Below are 18,269 nucleotides of genomic sequence, written 5' to 3'. Positions count from 1 at the left end.
TTGATGCTGTGCAAATTGTTATGACTATATTTCGTTTTGCAACTCTTTAATTTGTACTATGACAATCGTAAGGCTTCATTCCTTTCATTATGTATATAAGAGCAGATTCTCTGTGAAAAAGTTTTCAAGTACCCAGAGTACGGCGCGCCCTAAGGGATAAGGCACACCTTGAAAGTAAACATTCTCGTATAGTAATTTTTTCAAGAATAAAATCTGTTAAGGCGCTTCTACCGTTAGGGCGCGCCTTGTTTTATATAGTGTTTTGTATTAGTTTTTTCCAGATGATCTTATATTTTTATTTTTGCTAAGATTTTATAAGTATGCAGAGGTTTAAGGCACGTTCTATCATTAGGGCGCATCCCTCATAGGGCGCGCCTCAGGTCTTTAACAGATTTTCTTACAACTTTTGATTTAGAGGGTATACTCCCTAGTACAATAATGGAATTTTGCTGTCATACCATATCATGGATATCTTCTGTTAGTGTATAAATAACTTTTTCCATGTTGTGGACTTAGGGTGCGCCCTAAGTTTTTCTTACAGTTTATATGCTAAGCAAGCAAAGCAATTTGAATCAACTTTTTATTATTATTGATAATGTGCTCTAGTGTAAGAATTACACCAGTCCCATGGCTACTATGCTCTGTGGGGAAATTATTTGAAAATTTTATCCTTCTGCTAGTTCCAAGGTTCGTAGTCATGTATACTACCCCCTAGGCTAGGAGGAATTTATTTTCTACTAGTCTATTACATAGGAATTAATCATACAAATGAGGGGGCCAAAGCCACACCCTACTGATAATACTTCCGTAGATGCTCCGCATTCCAAGCCCAGGGAATAAGCTTGCCATCCAAATCTTCCAAGCGATAGGCTCCCTTCCAAAGTATAGCCTTGACCTTGTATGGTCCCTCCCAGTTAGCTCCAAGTACTCCATGCTGAGCTATTTTTGTGTTCGGCATGACTTTTTGCAACACAAGATCTCCCACCTTGTATAGCACGGACTTCACCTTCTTATTAAAATGCCTTGCAATTCTCTGCTGGTATGCCGCAAGTTTCAACTGAGAATTTATTCTGGCTTCGTCCATCAAATCCAAGTGGAGCCTTTGGTTAACTTCTGCATCTTCCTTAACAAACAAGTCCCTTCACAAGGATCTGGCTCCTACTTCCACGTGAACCATAGCCTCATACCCATAAGTCAGCAAAAATGGGGACTCTCATATGGTTGATCTAGGAGTTGTGTTGTAAGACCAAAGGACCATGGGCATCTCCTCTGGCCAATCTCCCTTCTTTTCTTCTAGCTTAGCCTTTAAAGTGTGTTTGATAATCTTGTTTATGGCTTCTGTCTGACCATTGCTTTGCAGGTTATAGACCGCGGCAAAATCTTTCTTGATGTCCAAGTTTTCACAAAGCTTCCTTACTTCTTTACTGTCAAACTGCTTTCCATTATCCGAGATGAGTTTATACGGAATACCGAACCTGCACACTATGGAGTTAAAAACAAAGTCTTTGATTTTCTTTGCCGTGATCGTGGCCAATGGCATAGCTTTCACCCATTTTGTAAAATAATCAACAGCTACCAACGCATATTTCACACCCCCTTGGCTTTGGGCAATTCTCCAATGAGATCAACTCACCACATGACAAAAGACCAAGGACTCGCCAATGAAGTAATAGACATTGTCGGGGCATTGGAATAATTAGCGAATCGCTGGCAGCGATCACAAGCCCGAATAAACTTGAAGGCATCTTCTTTCATGGTTGTCCAATTATATCATTGTCTGAGGACTTTCAATGCCAACGAACCACCCCCCGAGTGATTGCTGCAAATTTCTTCGTGCACCTCCCTAAGAATATAATTCCCTTCTTCCAGATCCACACAGCGTAACAGTGGTTGGTTAAACCCTCTCTTATACAATACCCCATCATATTCAACGTACTTCGCATCTTGGTGGTGAAGGCGTCGATCTTGTAACTTGTCTTCTGGAAAAGCTCCCCTTCGAATATAGTTATGAATGAGGGTCATCCAATTTTCTTGTAGGATCTCCTGTGTCTGGAACACCCCTACTTCTGGAATACTTGGGATTTCTTGAATTCCCAAATGAATTTGCCCAAATTGAAATTGGACGTTGTCCATTTACGACCCCATTTTTGCCAAGGCATTAGCATTACTATTTTCTTTCCTTGGCATACCTTCTATCCTGGCACTTCCAAACTTTTCCAGTAGACGTTGCACACATCTCATATATAACTCTGTCTGAGGTCCTCGGGCTTGGAAACCTCCATTGACTTGGTTTACAACTAACTCAGAGTCACTCCGAGAAATCACGTTCACAACCCCCACTTCCAGAGCTATTTTCAAACCATTGACCAATGCTTCATACTCAGCATCGTTGTTAGTGACATAAAATTTGAAATGGATGGCACTCATCAAATGATGCCTTTCCGGGGTGATTAAGACAATCCCGACACCCACTCTATTATTATTCACAGCCCCATTAACATGTAAGATCCACCAAGGGTGTGGGAACTCTTCTCTCACGTTAACAGGAGGATTTCCTTGTGAGGAAGGTTCTGCCAATACTATAGCCTTATTGTCCACTTTAGCGTCAAACTCAAGTATGAAATCAGCCAACGCTTGTCCCTTGATTGTTGTCCGAGGGAAATATTCCAAATTGAATTGTCCCAACTCTATCGGCCACTTTAATATTCTTCCCGATGATTCCGGTTTATGTAAGATGTGCCGGAGAGGATAAGCGGTACGGACCTCTATTCGGTGAGCTTGGAAATACGGTCTTAAATTTCGGGCCGCAAGGACAAGGGCGTACACCAATTTCTCCATGCTGGTATATCTAGTCTCTGCATCTAGCAACCTTTTGCTCACATAGTACACGGACGATTGGTGGCTCGCTTCCTCCTTTACTAACATCGCGCTGACGGAGTATTCTGAAACTGCCAAGTAAAGAATCAACGTTTCCCCCTCAATTGGCTTGGCCAACATAAGATGATTTCCCAACTGCTCTTTGATTTTTAGAAAAGCCTCTTCACAATCTAAGGTCCACACGAAATCCCCTTTGATTGCCTTAAAGAATTCCTTGCATTTATCCGACGACTTTGAGATAAATCGATTCAAAGCTGCAATCCTTCCCATCAAGCTTTGCACTTGCTTAATGCTGGTGGGAGATTTCATGTCCAATAGAGCTTTGATTTTTGCCGGCTTCGCCTCAATCCCTCGGTGGTTAACCATGAATCTCAAGAATTTTCCTGATTCCACGCCAAATACACACTTCTGAGGATTCAACTTCATTCTATACTTTCTCAATATATGGAACATCTCAGCCAAGTCTGCTATGTGATCTTCCGCCCTCTTAGATCTTACAAGCATATCAACCACGTACACCTCCATCGTCTTCCCGATCTGCCTCTTAAACATTTTGTTCACTAATCTTTGATAAGTGGCCCCAGCATTGATCAGTCCAAACGGCATCCCAATGTAGCAATAGAGCCCTCTATGAGTAATAAAAGAGGTATGCTCGTGGTCAGACTCGTACATGGGGATTTGGTTGTACCCAGAGTATACATCCATAAAACTCAGCAGGGCATGCCCTGCCGTGGCATCGACCAACTGGTCAATTCTTGGAAAAGGGAAGCTATCCTTTGGACATGATTTGTTCAGATCAGTGAAATCCACACACATTCTCCACTTACCGTTGGGCTTTTTCACTAACACCGGATTTGCCAACCAATATGGGTAAAAAGATTCTATGATTAGTCCGACATTCAAGAGTCTTTCTACCTCTTCTGCCAAGTCTATAACCTTTTCTCCACTCACAGCTCTCCACTTTTGCCTGATCCCCTTATGCTTGGGATCAATATTCAAACGATGGCACATAACTTTCGGATCAATCCCCACCATATCAGAATGGTTCCACGCAAATACATCAAGGTTTTCCGGGAGAAATTTCGAAAGCCCATCTATCAATCTTGGGGCCAACTGACATCCGATTTTCAGAAGTTTACTTGGATCATTTTCATCAACAGGTATTTCAATTGTGTCTTCCGCTGGCCCCATCTTTTCCGTTGGCATGGGTATCCGTGGATCTAAGTCGAGCTGATTACGATCCTCGTCACTTTGCAGGGAAGGCGCATCCTCTTGGAGAGGAGCATCAACTTCTTTAGAAGGCATGCCCTGTGTCACAGGGGCATTAACTTCTTTTGAATTTTCTGAAGATAAGGGCACGCCCTCAAAGAGAGGGGCATCTACCTTATGCACATCTTGTCCAAGACTCTGTAAGACATCAAATCTTCCCTCGAGCCGTTCCCCGTTCCCCGTTGAAGTTTGCTTGGACTATATCATTTGAGGGCTCTTCTTCCTCCAACATTTTAATCCTGATTATGTCTTCTTAGAACAACATCGTCGGAGGTAATTCAGTTGGCTGTTCAATGGGGCGCTCGTTTTCTTGCTCGACATAGTAATGGACTCAAATTTCCTCAATTGGCTGTTCGATGCTTTTCTCTCGCTCTTCATCCGATGCGTCTTCGCTGTGGGCATCCTTTCTCCAAGAGCCCCTCATAGCTTTCCTGTAACATTCCCGAGAGTCATATTGAGAGCCCTTTATGCTGCCCACACCATTTGGGGTTGGAAACTTGATGTTAAGGTGGTGAATCGAAGTGATGACCCTCATTTCCCTAAGAAAAGGTCATCCTAACAACACGTTGTGGGATGACTCCTGATTTAGAACCTTGAACTCGAGCATCTTTATTACAGACAACGAACTTTCCCCCAAGGTACATGATAATCGAATTGATCCCATAACTCTAACTCCTGCGCCAGAAAAACCATAGACCCAAGAATCTTCTCCCGACATATCCCGATCAGGTAGCCCCATCTTTTTAAAGGTGCTGTAGTAGAGGATGTTTACCGAGCTTCCATTATCTACGAAGGCCCTATGGATATTTTTTATCCTGATCTTGATAGAAATGACCAGTGCGTCATTATGGGGGTGATGTACACACCGGGCATCTGCTTCTCTGAAGGTGATGTCCATGGAATCGCCCTCAAACACTTTGAGTGGTCGAGTCTCCACCCTATGAATGTCTGTGAGAGGTCTGAACCGGGCTTCCCTTGCATACCTTGCCAATGCTCTGTTACTGCACTCCATCCCGGGATCTTCTCCGTAGATTGTTCGAATGTTGCCATCCCTGACGAACTTATTTTCTTCCAGAGTTTTATTGTTCGACCCCCGTAGGGCTCGACCTCCTTCTTCCTTAACTCTATTGGCGCCATCCTTGTGCCTCCTTACTTCATTAACCACCCATTCACCTAGATATCCTTCCTTGATCTTCCTTAACTCTATCGGCGCCATCCTTGTGCCTCCTTACTTCATTAACCACCCATTCACCTAGATATCCTTCCTTGATAAGTGCTTCGATCTCATCTTTCAGTTGCCGACACTCATGTGTGTTGTGTCCGGATGACTCATGGTATTCGTAATATTTCTTCTTATCTTTGCTTTGCCAAGATGACAGAGCCTCAGGTTTTCTAAATAGCCCTCTATTCTTGTTTACCTCAAAGATATATTCAATAGACGCGGCCAAATGTGTATACCTGCTTGATCTGTGGTCATAGCTCGAGGGTGGGCTCCATTCCCTCCTTGTGGTCGTAGCATTAACCCGATTCGGGCTTCGACTACTCCTTCTATACCTTGGGCTTGGAGATCCGTCTCTCTTCCTTGCTTTGCTTCTCTGACTCGCTTGCGAAGTTGGTTGTACCTCCGCCAAAGACTGCTCTATGGCTTTAAACGATTCTGCCAAGGCAAAGACATCTGCCAAAGTGGCCGGGTCTTTTCCCTGTAAGTGCTTCCAAAAATCCGAGCTGATCCTTACCCCCGCTATCAAAAAGCTTTTCAAAGATTCGTCCGAAGCCCCTCTTACGCTGGTGGACTCAGCGTTGAATCTTTTAAAGTAGGACGTCAAGCTTTCATTTTCCCTTTGCTTGACATTGGCAAAAGTTGTAACAGAGAGAGTATACCCCACGACAGCTTGGAACTTGGTCAGGAACAGGGTCTTCATTTGGTCCCAGGAAGTGATCACTCCTGATCCGAGCTTCTGAAATCATTATTGGGTGCTATCTCTAAAAGTCACTGTCAAGAGCCGACATCGAGCCAAGTCTGGGACTTGATACACGTCCATCTCTATATTGAATCGGCCCAAGAATTCTACAGGGTCTGAGCTTCCATGAAAACGGAGATCGCTAGTAGTGTTGCGATATCCGACCGGCAACTGCGCCTCTCTTGCTGCCACAAAGAATGGAGAAGGAATTTCGGCCGTGGCCGTTATTCCGCCTTCCAAGTGGTTAAGCAGCCTTTTCAGATCATCCATATTGAAGGTTCCCACACCTGGGATAGTTTGCATGTGAGGCTGTGGACCTTGGGGCTGAGGTGGAGGTACTTCTACCTGATTTCCACCTGGAGGAGCTTGTTGTTGTTTGTGTTCTGGGCATCTTCAGGTATCATAATTACTTCTAGGTTTCGACCTTGATCTCCCCCAAGATTTTCTCCTCGATCTCGGCCGTGGCCCTGAGCCATCTCGTGATCATAATTTGCCACATCCCTGTAATCATCACATTCGACGTAGTTATCGCTTTTTGCTCGGTTATACCAGCGGGCATCCCTGCGGCCACGATAGTTGTCGCGGCGATGTCCATCTAAGTATCTACCTCGACCTCCGCCTTTTCCCCTCCATTGGGGTCTTCTCCAACGATCACTTCCATATCCTCGACTATACCGGTCCACCGATCCGCGGGGAGAAGCTCTCGCATGATCGCGGTATCGCTCCTGATTCTCATGGGAATTCAGGGGCACACGCGTCGTACCATGGGGCGTCACATCTCCGCGATCAACCTCTTTTTGTCATTCTAGCAGCAACATCCTTAGATCATTGTTGCCTAAGCAGATCCCCAAGCGATCCTTTAAAGCTGTGAAACCTCGTTACTTATTGTCCGGCATGGACTCGGCTTGCCGACGTTCCTCAAGACTACTCCCGGACCGGTGCGGGTGAGTAACCCTCCGCTTATCTGGCCGCAGTATTTCTCGACCATCAGCATCCTCTTCCACAAGCTCGACGATCGGGGATACATCGTTGGAATAGTTCAGAAGTCGCGGAGTTATTAGCACAGGTCCACCTTCAGTTCGACCGCGACCGACCAAGGCATCTCTCAGTCATGGGGGCTTTCCCAGGTGAGTGAGCAGCACGGTTATGGCAAAGGCCCCTTCTGGTCTTGCGTCGCTCCACGATGCTCAGCCTTGAGTCAAAACCGTTCAGAGTATCTCCCATGCGATATAGCTGTTCCAACAAGTCAGCGTTGTTGATAAGCACATGCGGCTGACCCCCAATATCTGGGGTGGGGCGATCAGTCATGGGTGGAACGTAGGGTTCATGGCGGTCATAGCCATGATCAGATTCTTCTTCAGAGCTTCCATCATAAAAACTTCCATCACGGTATTGAGACATTTTTCCTCCTAGATGCATATCTTGATTAGCCCCTCCTTCTCGCCAATTTGTTGACGGAGGAATTTGGGAGCAACAAAGTCTGAGGTTCGTAGCCGAAAACAAGATCTGTGACGGTGGTTCTTCGTCAGAAACGTGAACAGTAATCGGTGGATTCGATGAACAGTGTTCGTCGGAAAATATGAATAGTGTTCATCGGTGGTGGTGGTTATTGGTGGCTGAGATTGCTTAGGGTTAGTGGTGACTCCTTTGCGCTCTCGCTTCTGACCCCTTGCAATTTGCCTACGTATCCCTATTTATAGGGAATCAAGCCAATGTAGTTCTTGGGGAACAAGAAACCTAATGGGCTTAGATCTCTTGTCCCAAGTCCCAATGGGAAACCCACTGGAAACCGTCTTCTACTAGCTTTAGGAATGTCTGCCGATGAGGCCCAACCACAAAGGCCCAAGGCTCGTCCGCAGCTTCGAGACTTCACGGATAAAGCATCTCCCTGGCCAAGGATAACCCTCCGCTATCAATTGTTTCTCTAGTCCGTGGACGCAGGTATAGCCGTGGTTCACCCTAAATTTTGGACGCATCCTTGTCCCCCGATAAGGAGCCCCTACCACATTACAGGACAAGTGATCCCTAACTTTTGGGTGCAAAGTGCAGGATACTCCGAAGTCTCCCAACGAGGACACCCGTTGACTACAGAGACAGAGTTCCCAAAGCAGACACCAGAATTTACCCCACATCCCCAATAAAGACACTCATTGACTACAGGAGGAGACCTTCCGTCTAGGCATACCCCTGGAGGTCTATGACCACAGACACCGCCTTCCTGTAGATGCACTACAGGAAGGAATTTTTCAATAGAGTGAAAGAGATATGTCCTAAGTCCAATCATGTATGAAGATTTAGCAATAACTTTTATGTAATCTGTTTTGATTTCGTTGATATTAATAAAAGGATTGTTTTGTTTTTATTGCGGGCTCTATCTATTTAAATGTTTAAATAAGATATAGCACAATTTAGAGTAAAGCTTTTTATGGATTGTGATGAGATCATAATAATGAGACCTAAAAGATGATAACTCTAAACTTAAATAGTTCCTGGTCGTAGGATTATTAACTGGTAATTAATAACCCGCAAAGATCGGTACATACTATGCTTGCTTCATTATGAAGGATGTCTGTTCTCATAGACATTTATGTGGTGACACTATAGCTAGTATGTAGGTGCTTATTATAGAATAAGTTCACTGAACATGACTCACACAGCTGAACAACTGATGGAGTTCACTCACGTGTCAGCAGTTGTTCACATAGTGATAGTTGTACAAGTATCCTTAGACTTGAGGTCATCATAGTCATCTTGTGTACACTGTACTATGCTTTGGTTTAGTTCTTAGTCTCAAGGGACAATTATAAGGGCTCTACTGGGTATAGGAATTTGTACACGAAGATAGTGTATGATCAATAAAGGATCTACCCCTTCCAGTGAAGGAAGAGAATGTTCAATGCTGATCCACTTATGCTAGTTCAGGAATCTCTGGCCAGAGTGAATGAAATTAGAAAGGAGTTTCTAATTTACATTAAATAGAACTAAGCATAGTGAATGGGAAAGCAAATGATTAAATAAGATAGGTTTGACACAAGTTCCATGACTTGTATTTAATCATGACATTGTAGGGTAGAAGGAATTGATTGTACGGTAACTACTCACTGAATAGGTTCTTGGTATTCTAAGCAGTGAATTCGTATTATCCGGATAGTCGCGATATGCTGAGATGTATCCCTCACGATGTAGAATAAATATGATTAATTAATTAATCATATTTAATGAATTAGAGAATTTATATAAATAATGATAAAATAGTTTTATTATTATTTATTTCTACTACCGGCTTAATATTGAACCTACAGGGTCACACCATAAAAAAGAATGATTTAATAGTGGAGAAATTAATTAATAATGGCTGATAATTATTTATTTATGAAATAAATAATTAATTGGCAAATTTAATAATTGATTAAATGAGATTTAATTGATTATAAATTAATTAAGAAAAGGTTCTTAATATTATTAATTAAGAATTTAATTTTTGGAAATTAAATCAAGAGAGAGAATTATTTCTAAAGTGTTTAGAAAAAGGATTAATAATTAAAAGGTGTTTTAATTATTAATGAGAATAATAAAGGGTTAATAATAATAATATTTTATGGAAAAAATTTCAGCTGAAATTTTTTTCCTATAAATATACTATTATAAACCCTATTTTTGCCTCAACCTAAAATTTTTACAAAATCCTAATTCTCTCCACCTCCTCCTTCTCCATTACATCGTTTTCTTGGTGGATACCGGTGGAGTGCTTCACACTTGAGGAGCAGCTGCTAAGGATCTCCGTTTATCATTCTTGGATCGCTATTAAAGACCTCCATCTTTCCATTAACGAAAAGCTTCTTAAGGTAAACATACTGAACTACGAATTAAATATTATTTTTTCGCATTGATCCTGCGGAGGGTTTCAGTTTTTTTAAGATTAAATTTACGCTTTCGCTGCGTTTATGTGCTAAAAACCCTTCAATGGCATCAGAACTACTTGCGAAAAGTTTTTAATTCGTTTATGTATTTAACTGTTTTCGATATATGAGCATGTACGTGATTCGCCATGATTTGATGTTGATATAATATGCTTATATATTTATGGTTTTGAATATATGATATTCATGTGAGTTGTATAATCATAAGATGATTATATAATCTGTATATATACTGATATATACATGATTTATGTTTGTTCTAATTATGAGAATCATATTAGATACGGATTCTGAATTGGCTGCTGCAGATTTGCTGAAATCTGGGTCTGGTGTCCGAATTACGCAAACGAATACCCTATTCCATAGGTAAACGAGCATCTGAAAAAAACCGATAGCTAAAGCTATCAACGACTCGTCTGTAAGGCGTTTGACGTCGATTACTTCCCGTCAACAGTGATTCTTGTTTTTCTGATATGATTCTGATTTTTCTGATTTTTGTCATATTTTCTTTTTATGATTAGATCATGTATAATATGGTATGTTAAGATCAGATTATGTGTTTTAACATGCTTTTATGTGTTGTATGAGCATGGTGGATGGTTATGGCCTTTCGACCTTAGTGTAATGGTTTTTGTTTTGGTTTTAAATACGACTTGCATATCGTCAATCTTTGTAATCATAAATCTCGAATGTAACTCGAGTTATTCTTGTAAGTTCATTAGATTAGTTTTACTTTCAATCATGTAATGTAATTGAAGACTCAAGAAGGCTATCCAATGGAGGTGATACAAAGAAGAAGACGAGGCATACAAGAAGTCTAAACAAAGAAGAAGACTTATGTAATAAGTAGTTGTATTTATTTCCATCACCATATTAGATTGACCTTGATCTTTATCATGAGCTTGATAAAGATCACATAGGATGGGGCCATAACCAAACACATTTACTTTATTGCACTTTACATTTACTTGTTTATTTAATTTTACATATGAGATATATGCCTATGTTTACCATGCGATGATAGATTTAGGGGAACTTAAATCAATATAAGGCGTGCTCTAGAAAATCTAGAATAGGAATCGTTTCTTGCCAATTTGTTGACGGAGGAATTTGGGAGCAACAAAGTCTGAGGTTCGTAGCCGAAAACAAGATCTGTGACGGTGGTTCTTCGTCAGAAACGTGAACAGTAATCGGTGGATTTGATGAACAGTGTTCGTCGGAAAATATGAATAGTGTTCATCGGTGGTGGTGGTTATTGGTGGCTGAGATTGCTTAGGGTTAGTGGTGACTCCTTTGCGCTCTCGCTTCTGATCCCTTGCAATTTGCCTACGTATCCCTATTTATAGGGAATCAAGCCAACGTAGTTCTTGGGGAACAAGAAACCTAATGGGCTTAGATCTCTTGTCCCAAGTCCCAATGGGAAACCCACTGGAAACCGTCTTCTACTAGCTTTAGGAATGTCTGCCGATGAGGCCCAACCACAAAGGCCCAAGGCTCGTCCGCAGCTTCGAGACTTCACGGATAAAGCATCTCCCTGGCCAAGGATAACCCTCCGCTATCAACTGTTTCTCTAGTCCGTGGACGCAGGTATAGCCGTGGTTCACCCTAAATTTTGGACGCATCCTTGTCCCCCGATAAGGAGCCCCTACCATATTACAGGACAAGTGATCCCTAACTTTTGGGTGCAAAGTGCAGGATACTCCGAAGTCTCCCAACGAGGACACCCGTTGACTACAGAGACAGAGTTCCCAAAGCACACACCAGAATTTACCCCACATCCCCAATAAAGACACTCATTGACTACAGGAGGAGACCTTCCGTCCAGGCATACCCCTGGAGGTCTATGACCACAGACACCGCCTTCCTGTAGATGCACTACAGGAAGGAATTCTTCAATAGAGTGAAAGAGATATGTCCTAAGTCCAATCATGTATGAAGATTTAGCAATAACTTTTATGTAATCTGTTTTGATTTCTTTGATATTAATAAAAGGATTGTTTTGTTTTTATTGCGGGCTCTATCTATTTAAATGTTTAAATAAGATATAGCACAATTTAGAGTAAAGCTTTTTATGGATTGTGATGAGATCATAATAATGAGACCTAAAAGATGATAACTCTAAACTTAAATAGTTCCTGGTCGTAGGATTACTAACTGGTAATTAATAACCCGCAAAGATCGGTACATACTATGCTTGCTTCATTATGAAGGATGTCTGTTCTCATAGACATTTGTGTGGTGACACTATAGCTAGTATGTAGGTGCTTATTATAGAATAAGTTCACTGAACATGACTCACACAGCTGAACAACTGATGGAGTTCACTCACGTGTCAGCAGTTGTTCACATAGTGATAGTTGTACAAGTATCCTTAGACTTGAGGTCATCATAGTCATCTTGTGTACACTGAACTATGCTTTGGTTTAGTTCTTAGTCTCAAGGGACAATTATAAGGGCTCTACTGGGTATAGGAATTTGTACACGAAGATAGTGTATGATCAATAAAGGATCTACCCCTTCCAGTGAAGGAAGAGAATGTTCAATGCTGATCCACTTATGCTAGTTCAGGAATCTCTGGCCAGAGTGAATGAAATTAGAAAGGAGTTTCTAATTTACATTAAATATAACTAAGCATAGTGAATGGGAAAGCAAATAATTAAATAAGATAGGCTTGACACAAGTTCCATGACTTGTATTTAATCATGACATTGTAGGGTAGAAGGAATTGATTGTACGGTAACTACTCACTGAATAGGTTCTTGGTATTCTAAGCAGTGAATTCGTATTATCCGGATAGTCGCGATATGCTGAGATGTATCCCTCACGATGTAGAATAAATATGATTAATTAATTAATCATATTTAATGAATTAGAGAATTTATATAAATAATGATAAAATAGTTTTATTATTATTTATTTCTACTACCGGCTTAATATTGAACCTACAGGGTCACACCATAAAAAAGAATGATTTAATGGTGGAGAAATTAATTAATAATGGCTGATAATTATTTATTTATGAAATAAATAATTAATTGGAAAATTTAATAATTGATTAAATGAGATTTAATTGATTATAAATTAATTAAGAAAAGGTTCTTAATATTATTAATTAAGAATTTAATTTTTGGAAATTAAATCAAGGGAGAGAATTATTTCTAAAGTGTTTAGAAAAAGGATTAATAATTAAAAGGTGTTTTAATTATTAATGAGAATAATAAAGGGTTAATAATAATAATATTTTATGGAAAAAATTTCAGCTGAAATTTTTTTCCTATAAATATACTATTATAAACCCTATTTTTGCCTCAACCTAAAATTTTTACAAAACCCTAATTCTCTCCACCTCCTCCTTCTCCATTACATCGTTTTCTTGGTGGATACCGGTGGAGTGCTTCACACTTGAGGAGCAGCTGCTAAGGATCTTCGTTTATCGTTCTTGGATCGCTATTAAAGACCTCCATCTTTCCATTAACGTAAAGCTTCTTAAGGTAAACATACTGAACTACGAATTAAATATTATTTTTTCGCATGGATCCTGCGGAGGGTTTCAGTTTTTTTAAGATTAAATTTACGCTTTCGCTGCGTTTATGTGCTAAAAACCCTTCAATGGCATCAGAGCTACTTGCGAAAAGTTTTTAATTCGTTTATGTGTTTAACTGTTTTCGATATATGAGCATGTACGTGATTCGCCATGATTTGATGTTGATATAATATGCTTATATATTTATGGTTTTGAATATATGATATTCATGTGAGTTGTATAATCATAAGATGATTATATAATCTGTATATATACTGATATATACATGATTTATGTTTGTTCTAATTATGAGAATCATATTAGATACGGATTCTGAATTGGCTGCTGCAGATTTGCTGAAATCTGGGTCTGGTGTCCGAATTACGCAAACGAATACCCTATTCCATAGGTAAACGAGCATCTGAAAAAAACCGATAGCTAAAGCTATCAACGACTCGTCTGTAAGGCGTTTGACGTCGATTACTTCCCGTCAACAGTGATTCTTGTTTTTCTGATATGATTCTGATTTTTCTGATTTTTGTCATATTTTCTTTTTATGATTAGATCATGTATAATATGGTATGTTAAGATCAGATTATGTGTTTTAACATGCTTTTATGTGTTGTATGAGCATGGTGGATGGTTATGGCCTTTCGACCTTAGTGTAATGGTTTTTGTTTTGGTTTTAAATACGACTTGCATATCGTCAATCTTTGTAATCATAAATCTCGAATGTAACTCGAGTTATTCTTGTAAGTTCATTAGATTAGTTTTACTTTCAATCATGTAATGTAATTGAAGACTCAAGAAGGCTATCCAATGGAGGTGATACAAAGAAGAAGACGAGGCATACAAGAAGTCTAAACAAAGAAGAAGACTTATGTAATAAGTAGTTGTATTTATTTCCATCACCATATTAGATTGACCTTGATCTTTATCATGAGCTTGATAAAGATCACATAGGATGGGGCCATAACCAAACACATTTACTTTATTGCACTTTACATTTACTTGTTTATTTAATTTTACATATGAGATATATGCCTATGTTTACCATGCGATGATAGATTTAGGGGAACTTAAATCAATATAAGGCGTGCTCTAGAAAATCTAGAATAGGAATCGTTTCTTGCCAATTTGTTGACGGAGGAATTTGGGAGCAACAAAGTCTGAGGTTCGTAGCCGAAAACAAGATCTGTGACGGTGGTTCTTCGTCAGAAACGTGAATAGTAATCGGTGGATTTGATGAACAGTGTTCGTCGTAAAATATGAATAGTGTTCATCGGTGGTGGTGGTTATTGGTGGCTGAGATTGCTTAGGGTTAGTGGTGACTCCTTTGCGCTCTCGCTTCTGATCCCTTGCAATTTGCCTACATATCCCTATATATAGGGAATCAAGCCAACGTAGTTCTTGGGGAACAAGAAACCTAATGGGCTTAGATCTCTTGTCCCAAGTCCCAATGGGAAACCCACTGGAAACCGTCTTCTACTAGCTTTAGGAATGTCTGCCGATGAGGCCCAACCACAAAGGCCCAAGGCTCGTCCGCAGCTTCGAGACTTCACGGATAAAGCATCTCCCTGGCCAAGGATAACCCTCCGCTATCAACTGTTTCTCTAGTCCGTGGACGCAGGTATAGCCGTGGTTCACCCTAAATTTTGGACGCATCCTTGTCCCCCGATAAGGAGCCCCTACCATATTACAGGACAAGTGATCCCTAACTTTTGGGTGCAAAGTGCAGGATACTCCGAAGTCTCCCAACGAGGACACCCGTTGACTACAGCGACAGAGTTCCCAAAGCACACACCAGAATTTACCCCACATCCCCAATAAAGACACTCATTGACTACAGGAGGAGACCTTCCGTCCAGGCATACCCCTGGAGGTCTATGACCACAGACACCGCCTTCCTGTAGATGCACTACAGGAAGGAATTCTTCAATAGAGTGAAAGAGATATGTCCTAAGTCCAATCATGTATGAAGATTTAGCAATAACTTTTATGTAATCTGTTTTGATTTCTTTGATATTAATAAAAGGATTGTTTTGTTTTTATTGCGGGCTCTATCTATTTAAATGTTTAAATAAGATATACCACAATTTAGAGTAAAGCTTTTTATGGATTGTGATGAGATCATAATAATGAGACCTAAAAGATGATAACTCTAAACTTAAATAGTTCCTGGTCGTAGGATTACTAACTGGTAATTAATAACCCGCAAAGATCAGTACATATTATGCTTGCTTCATTATGAAGGATGTCTGTTCTCATAAACATTTGTGTGGTGACACTATAGCTAGTATGTAGGTGCTTATTATAGAATAAGTTCACTGAACATGACTCACACAGCTGAACAACTGATGGAGTTCACTCACGTGTCAGCAGTTGTTCACATAGTGATAGTTGTACAAGTATCCTTAGACTTGAGGTCATCATAGTCATCTTGTGTACACTGAACTATGCTTTGGTTTAGTTCTTAGTCTCAAGGGATAATTATAAGGGCTCTACTGGGTATAGGAATTTGTACACGAAGATAGTGTATGATCAATAAAGGATCTACCCCTTCCAGTGAAGGAAGAGAATGTTCAATGCTGATCCACTTATGCTAGTTCAGGAATCTCTGTCTAGAGTGAATGAAATTAGAAAGGAGTTTCTAATTTACATTAAATATAACTAAGCATAGTGAATGGGAAAGCAAATGATTAAATAAGATAGGCTTGACACAAGTTCCATGACTTGTATTTAATCATGACATTGTAGGGTAGAAGGAATTGATTGTACGGTAACTACTCACTGAATAGGTTCTTGGTATTCTAAGCAGTGAATTCGTATTATCCGGATAGTCGCGATATGCTGAGATGTATCCCTCACGATGTAGAATAAATATGATTAATTAATTAATCATATTTAATGAATTAGAGAATTTATATAAATAATGATAAAATAGTTTTATTATTATTTATTTCTACTACCGGCTTAATATTGAACCTACAGGGTCACACCATAAAAAAGAATGATTTAATGGTGGAGAAATTAATTAATAATGGCTGATAATTATTTATTTATGAAATAAATAATTAATTGGAAAATTTAATAATTGATTAAATGAGATTTAATTGATTATAAATTAATTAAGAAAAGGTTCTTAATATTATTAATTAAGAATTTAATTTTTGGAAATTAAATCAAGGGAGAGAATTATTTCTAAAGTGTTTAGAAAAAGATTAATAATTAAAAAGTGTTTTAATTATTAATAATAATAATAAAGGGTTAATAATAATAATATTTTATGGAAAAAATTTCAGCTGAAAATTTTTTCCTATAAATATACTATTATAAACCCTATTTTTGCCTAAACCTAAAATTTTTACAAAACCCTAATTCTCTCCACCTCCTCCTTCTCCATTACATCATTTTCTTGGTGGATACCGGTGGAGTGCTTCACACTTGAGGAGCAGCTGCTAAGGATCTCCGTTCATCGTTCTTGGATCGCTATTAAAGACCTCCATCTTTCCAGTAACGTAAAGCTTCTTAAGATAAACATACTGAACTACGAATTAAATATTATTTTTTCGCATGGATCCTGCGGAGGGTTTCAGTTTTTTTAAGATTAAATTTACGCTTTCGCTGCGTTTATGTGCTAAAAACCCTTCAATGGCATCAGAGCTACTTGCGAAAAGTTTTTAATTCGTTTATGTGTTTGACTGTTTTCGATATATGAGCATGTACGTGATTCGTCATGATTTGATGTTGATATAATATGCTTATATATTTATGGTTTTGAATATATGATATTCATGTGAGTTGTATAATCATAAGATGATTATATAATCTGTATATATACTGATATATACATGATTTATGTTTGTTCTAATTATGAGAATCATATTAGATACGGATTCTGAATTGGCTGCTGCAGATTTGCTGAAATCTGGGTCTGGTGTCCGAATTACGCAAACGAATACCCTATTCCATAGGTAAACGAGCATCTGAACAAAACCGATAGCTAAAGCTATCAACGACTCGTCTGTAAGGCGTTTGACGTCGATTGCTTCCCGTCAACAGTGATTCTTATTTTTCTGATATGATTCTGATTTTTCTGATTTTTGTCATATTTTCTTTTTATGATTAGATCATGTATAATATGGTATGTTAAGATCAGATTATGTGTTTTAACATGCTTTTATGTGTTGTATGAGCATGGTGGATGGTTATGGCCTTTCGACCTTAGTGTAATGGTTTTTGTTTTGGTTTTAAATACGACTTGCATATCGTCAATCTTTGTAATCATAAATCTCGAATGTAACTCGAGTTATTCTTGTAAGTTCATTAGATTAGTTTACTTTCAATCATGTAATGTAATTGAAGACTCAAGAAGGCTATCCAATGGAGGTGATACAAAGAAGAAGACGAGGCATACAAGAAGTCTAAACAAAGAAGAAGACTTATGTAATAAGTAGTTGTATTTATTTCCATCACCATATTAGATTGACCTTGATCTTTATCATGAGCTTGATAAAGATCACATAGGATGGGGCCATAACCAAACACATTTACTTTATTGCACTTTACATTTACTTGTTTATTTAATTTTACATATGAGATATATGCCTATGTTTACCATGCGATGATAGATTTAGGGGAACTTAAATCAATATAAGGCGTGCTCTAGAAAATCTAGAATAGGAATCGTTTCTTGCCAATTTGTTGACGGAGGAATTT

The 18,269-nt window shown here is 39.3% G+C and overlaps 1 protein-coding gene across 1 annotated transcript; it reads right to left on the bottom strand.

The window, feature by feature from the left end:
• Positions 1–790: 790 nt before the first annotated feature.
• On the bottom strand, positions 791–1,755 carry LOC141660908 (uncharacterized). The gene is made up of 3 exons (XM_074467890.1): positions 1,634–1,755; positions 1,256–1,475; positions 791–1,123 (listed from the first exon to the last, which is right to left on the bottom strand). The coding sequence occupies exons 1-3, from the start codon at positions 1,753–1,755 to the stop codon at positions 791–793; spliced, it is 675 nt and encodes a 224-aa protein (XP_074323991.1).
• Between the last annotated feature and the right edge of the window lie 16,514 nt (positions 1,756–18,269).

The sequence above is a fragment of the Apium graveolens genome, chromosome 5, assembly GCF_009905375.1.
Source record: "Apium graveolens cultivar Ventura chromosome 5, ASM990537v1, whole genome shotgun sequence".
In the NCBI taxonomy this organism is placed as follows: domain Eukaryota; kingdom Viridiplantae; phylum Streptophyta; class Magnoliopsida; order Apiales; family Apiaceae; genus Apium; species Apium graveolens.
The sequence above is the reverse complement of the archived record's forward strand: the minus strand, read 5'-3'. Positions and strand labels throughout refer to the sequence as shown.

What these genes read in the sequence shown, in the direction of transcription:
- LOC141660908 (XM_074467890.1), bottom strand. Translation starts at nt 1,755, where the DNA reads ATGAAAGAAGATGCCTTCAAGTTTATTCGGGCTTGTGATCGCTGCCAG. An exon ending in CCTTGGTCTTTTGTCATGTG is followed by an intron (nt 1,476 to 1,633) that starts GTGAGTTGATCT and finishes CATAGTGTGCAG; the next exon opens with GTTCGGTATTCCGTATAAAC. An exon ending in GGCCAGAGGAGATGCCCATG is followed by an intron (nt 1,124 to 1,255) that starts GTCCTTTGGTCT and finishes TTGTTTGTTAAG; the next exon opens with GAAGATGCAGAAGTTAACCA.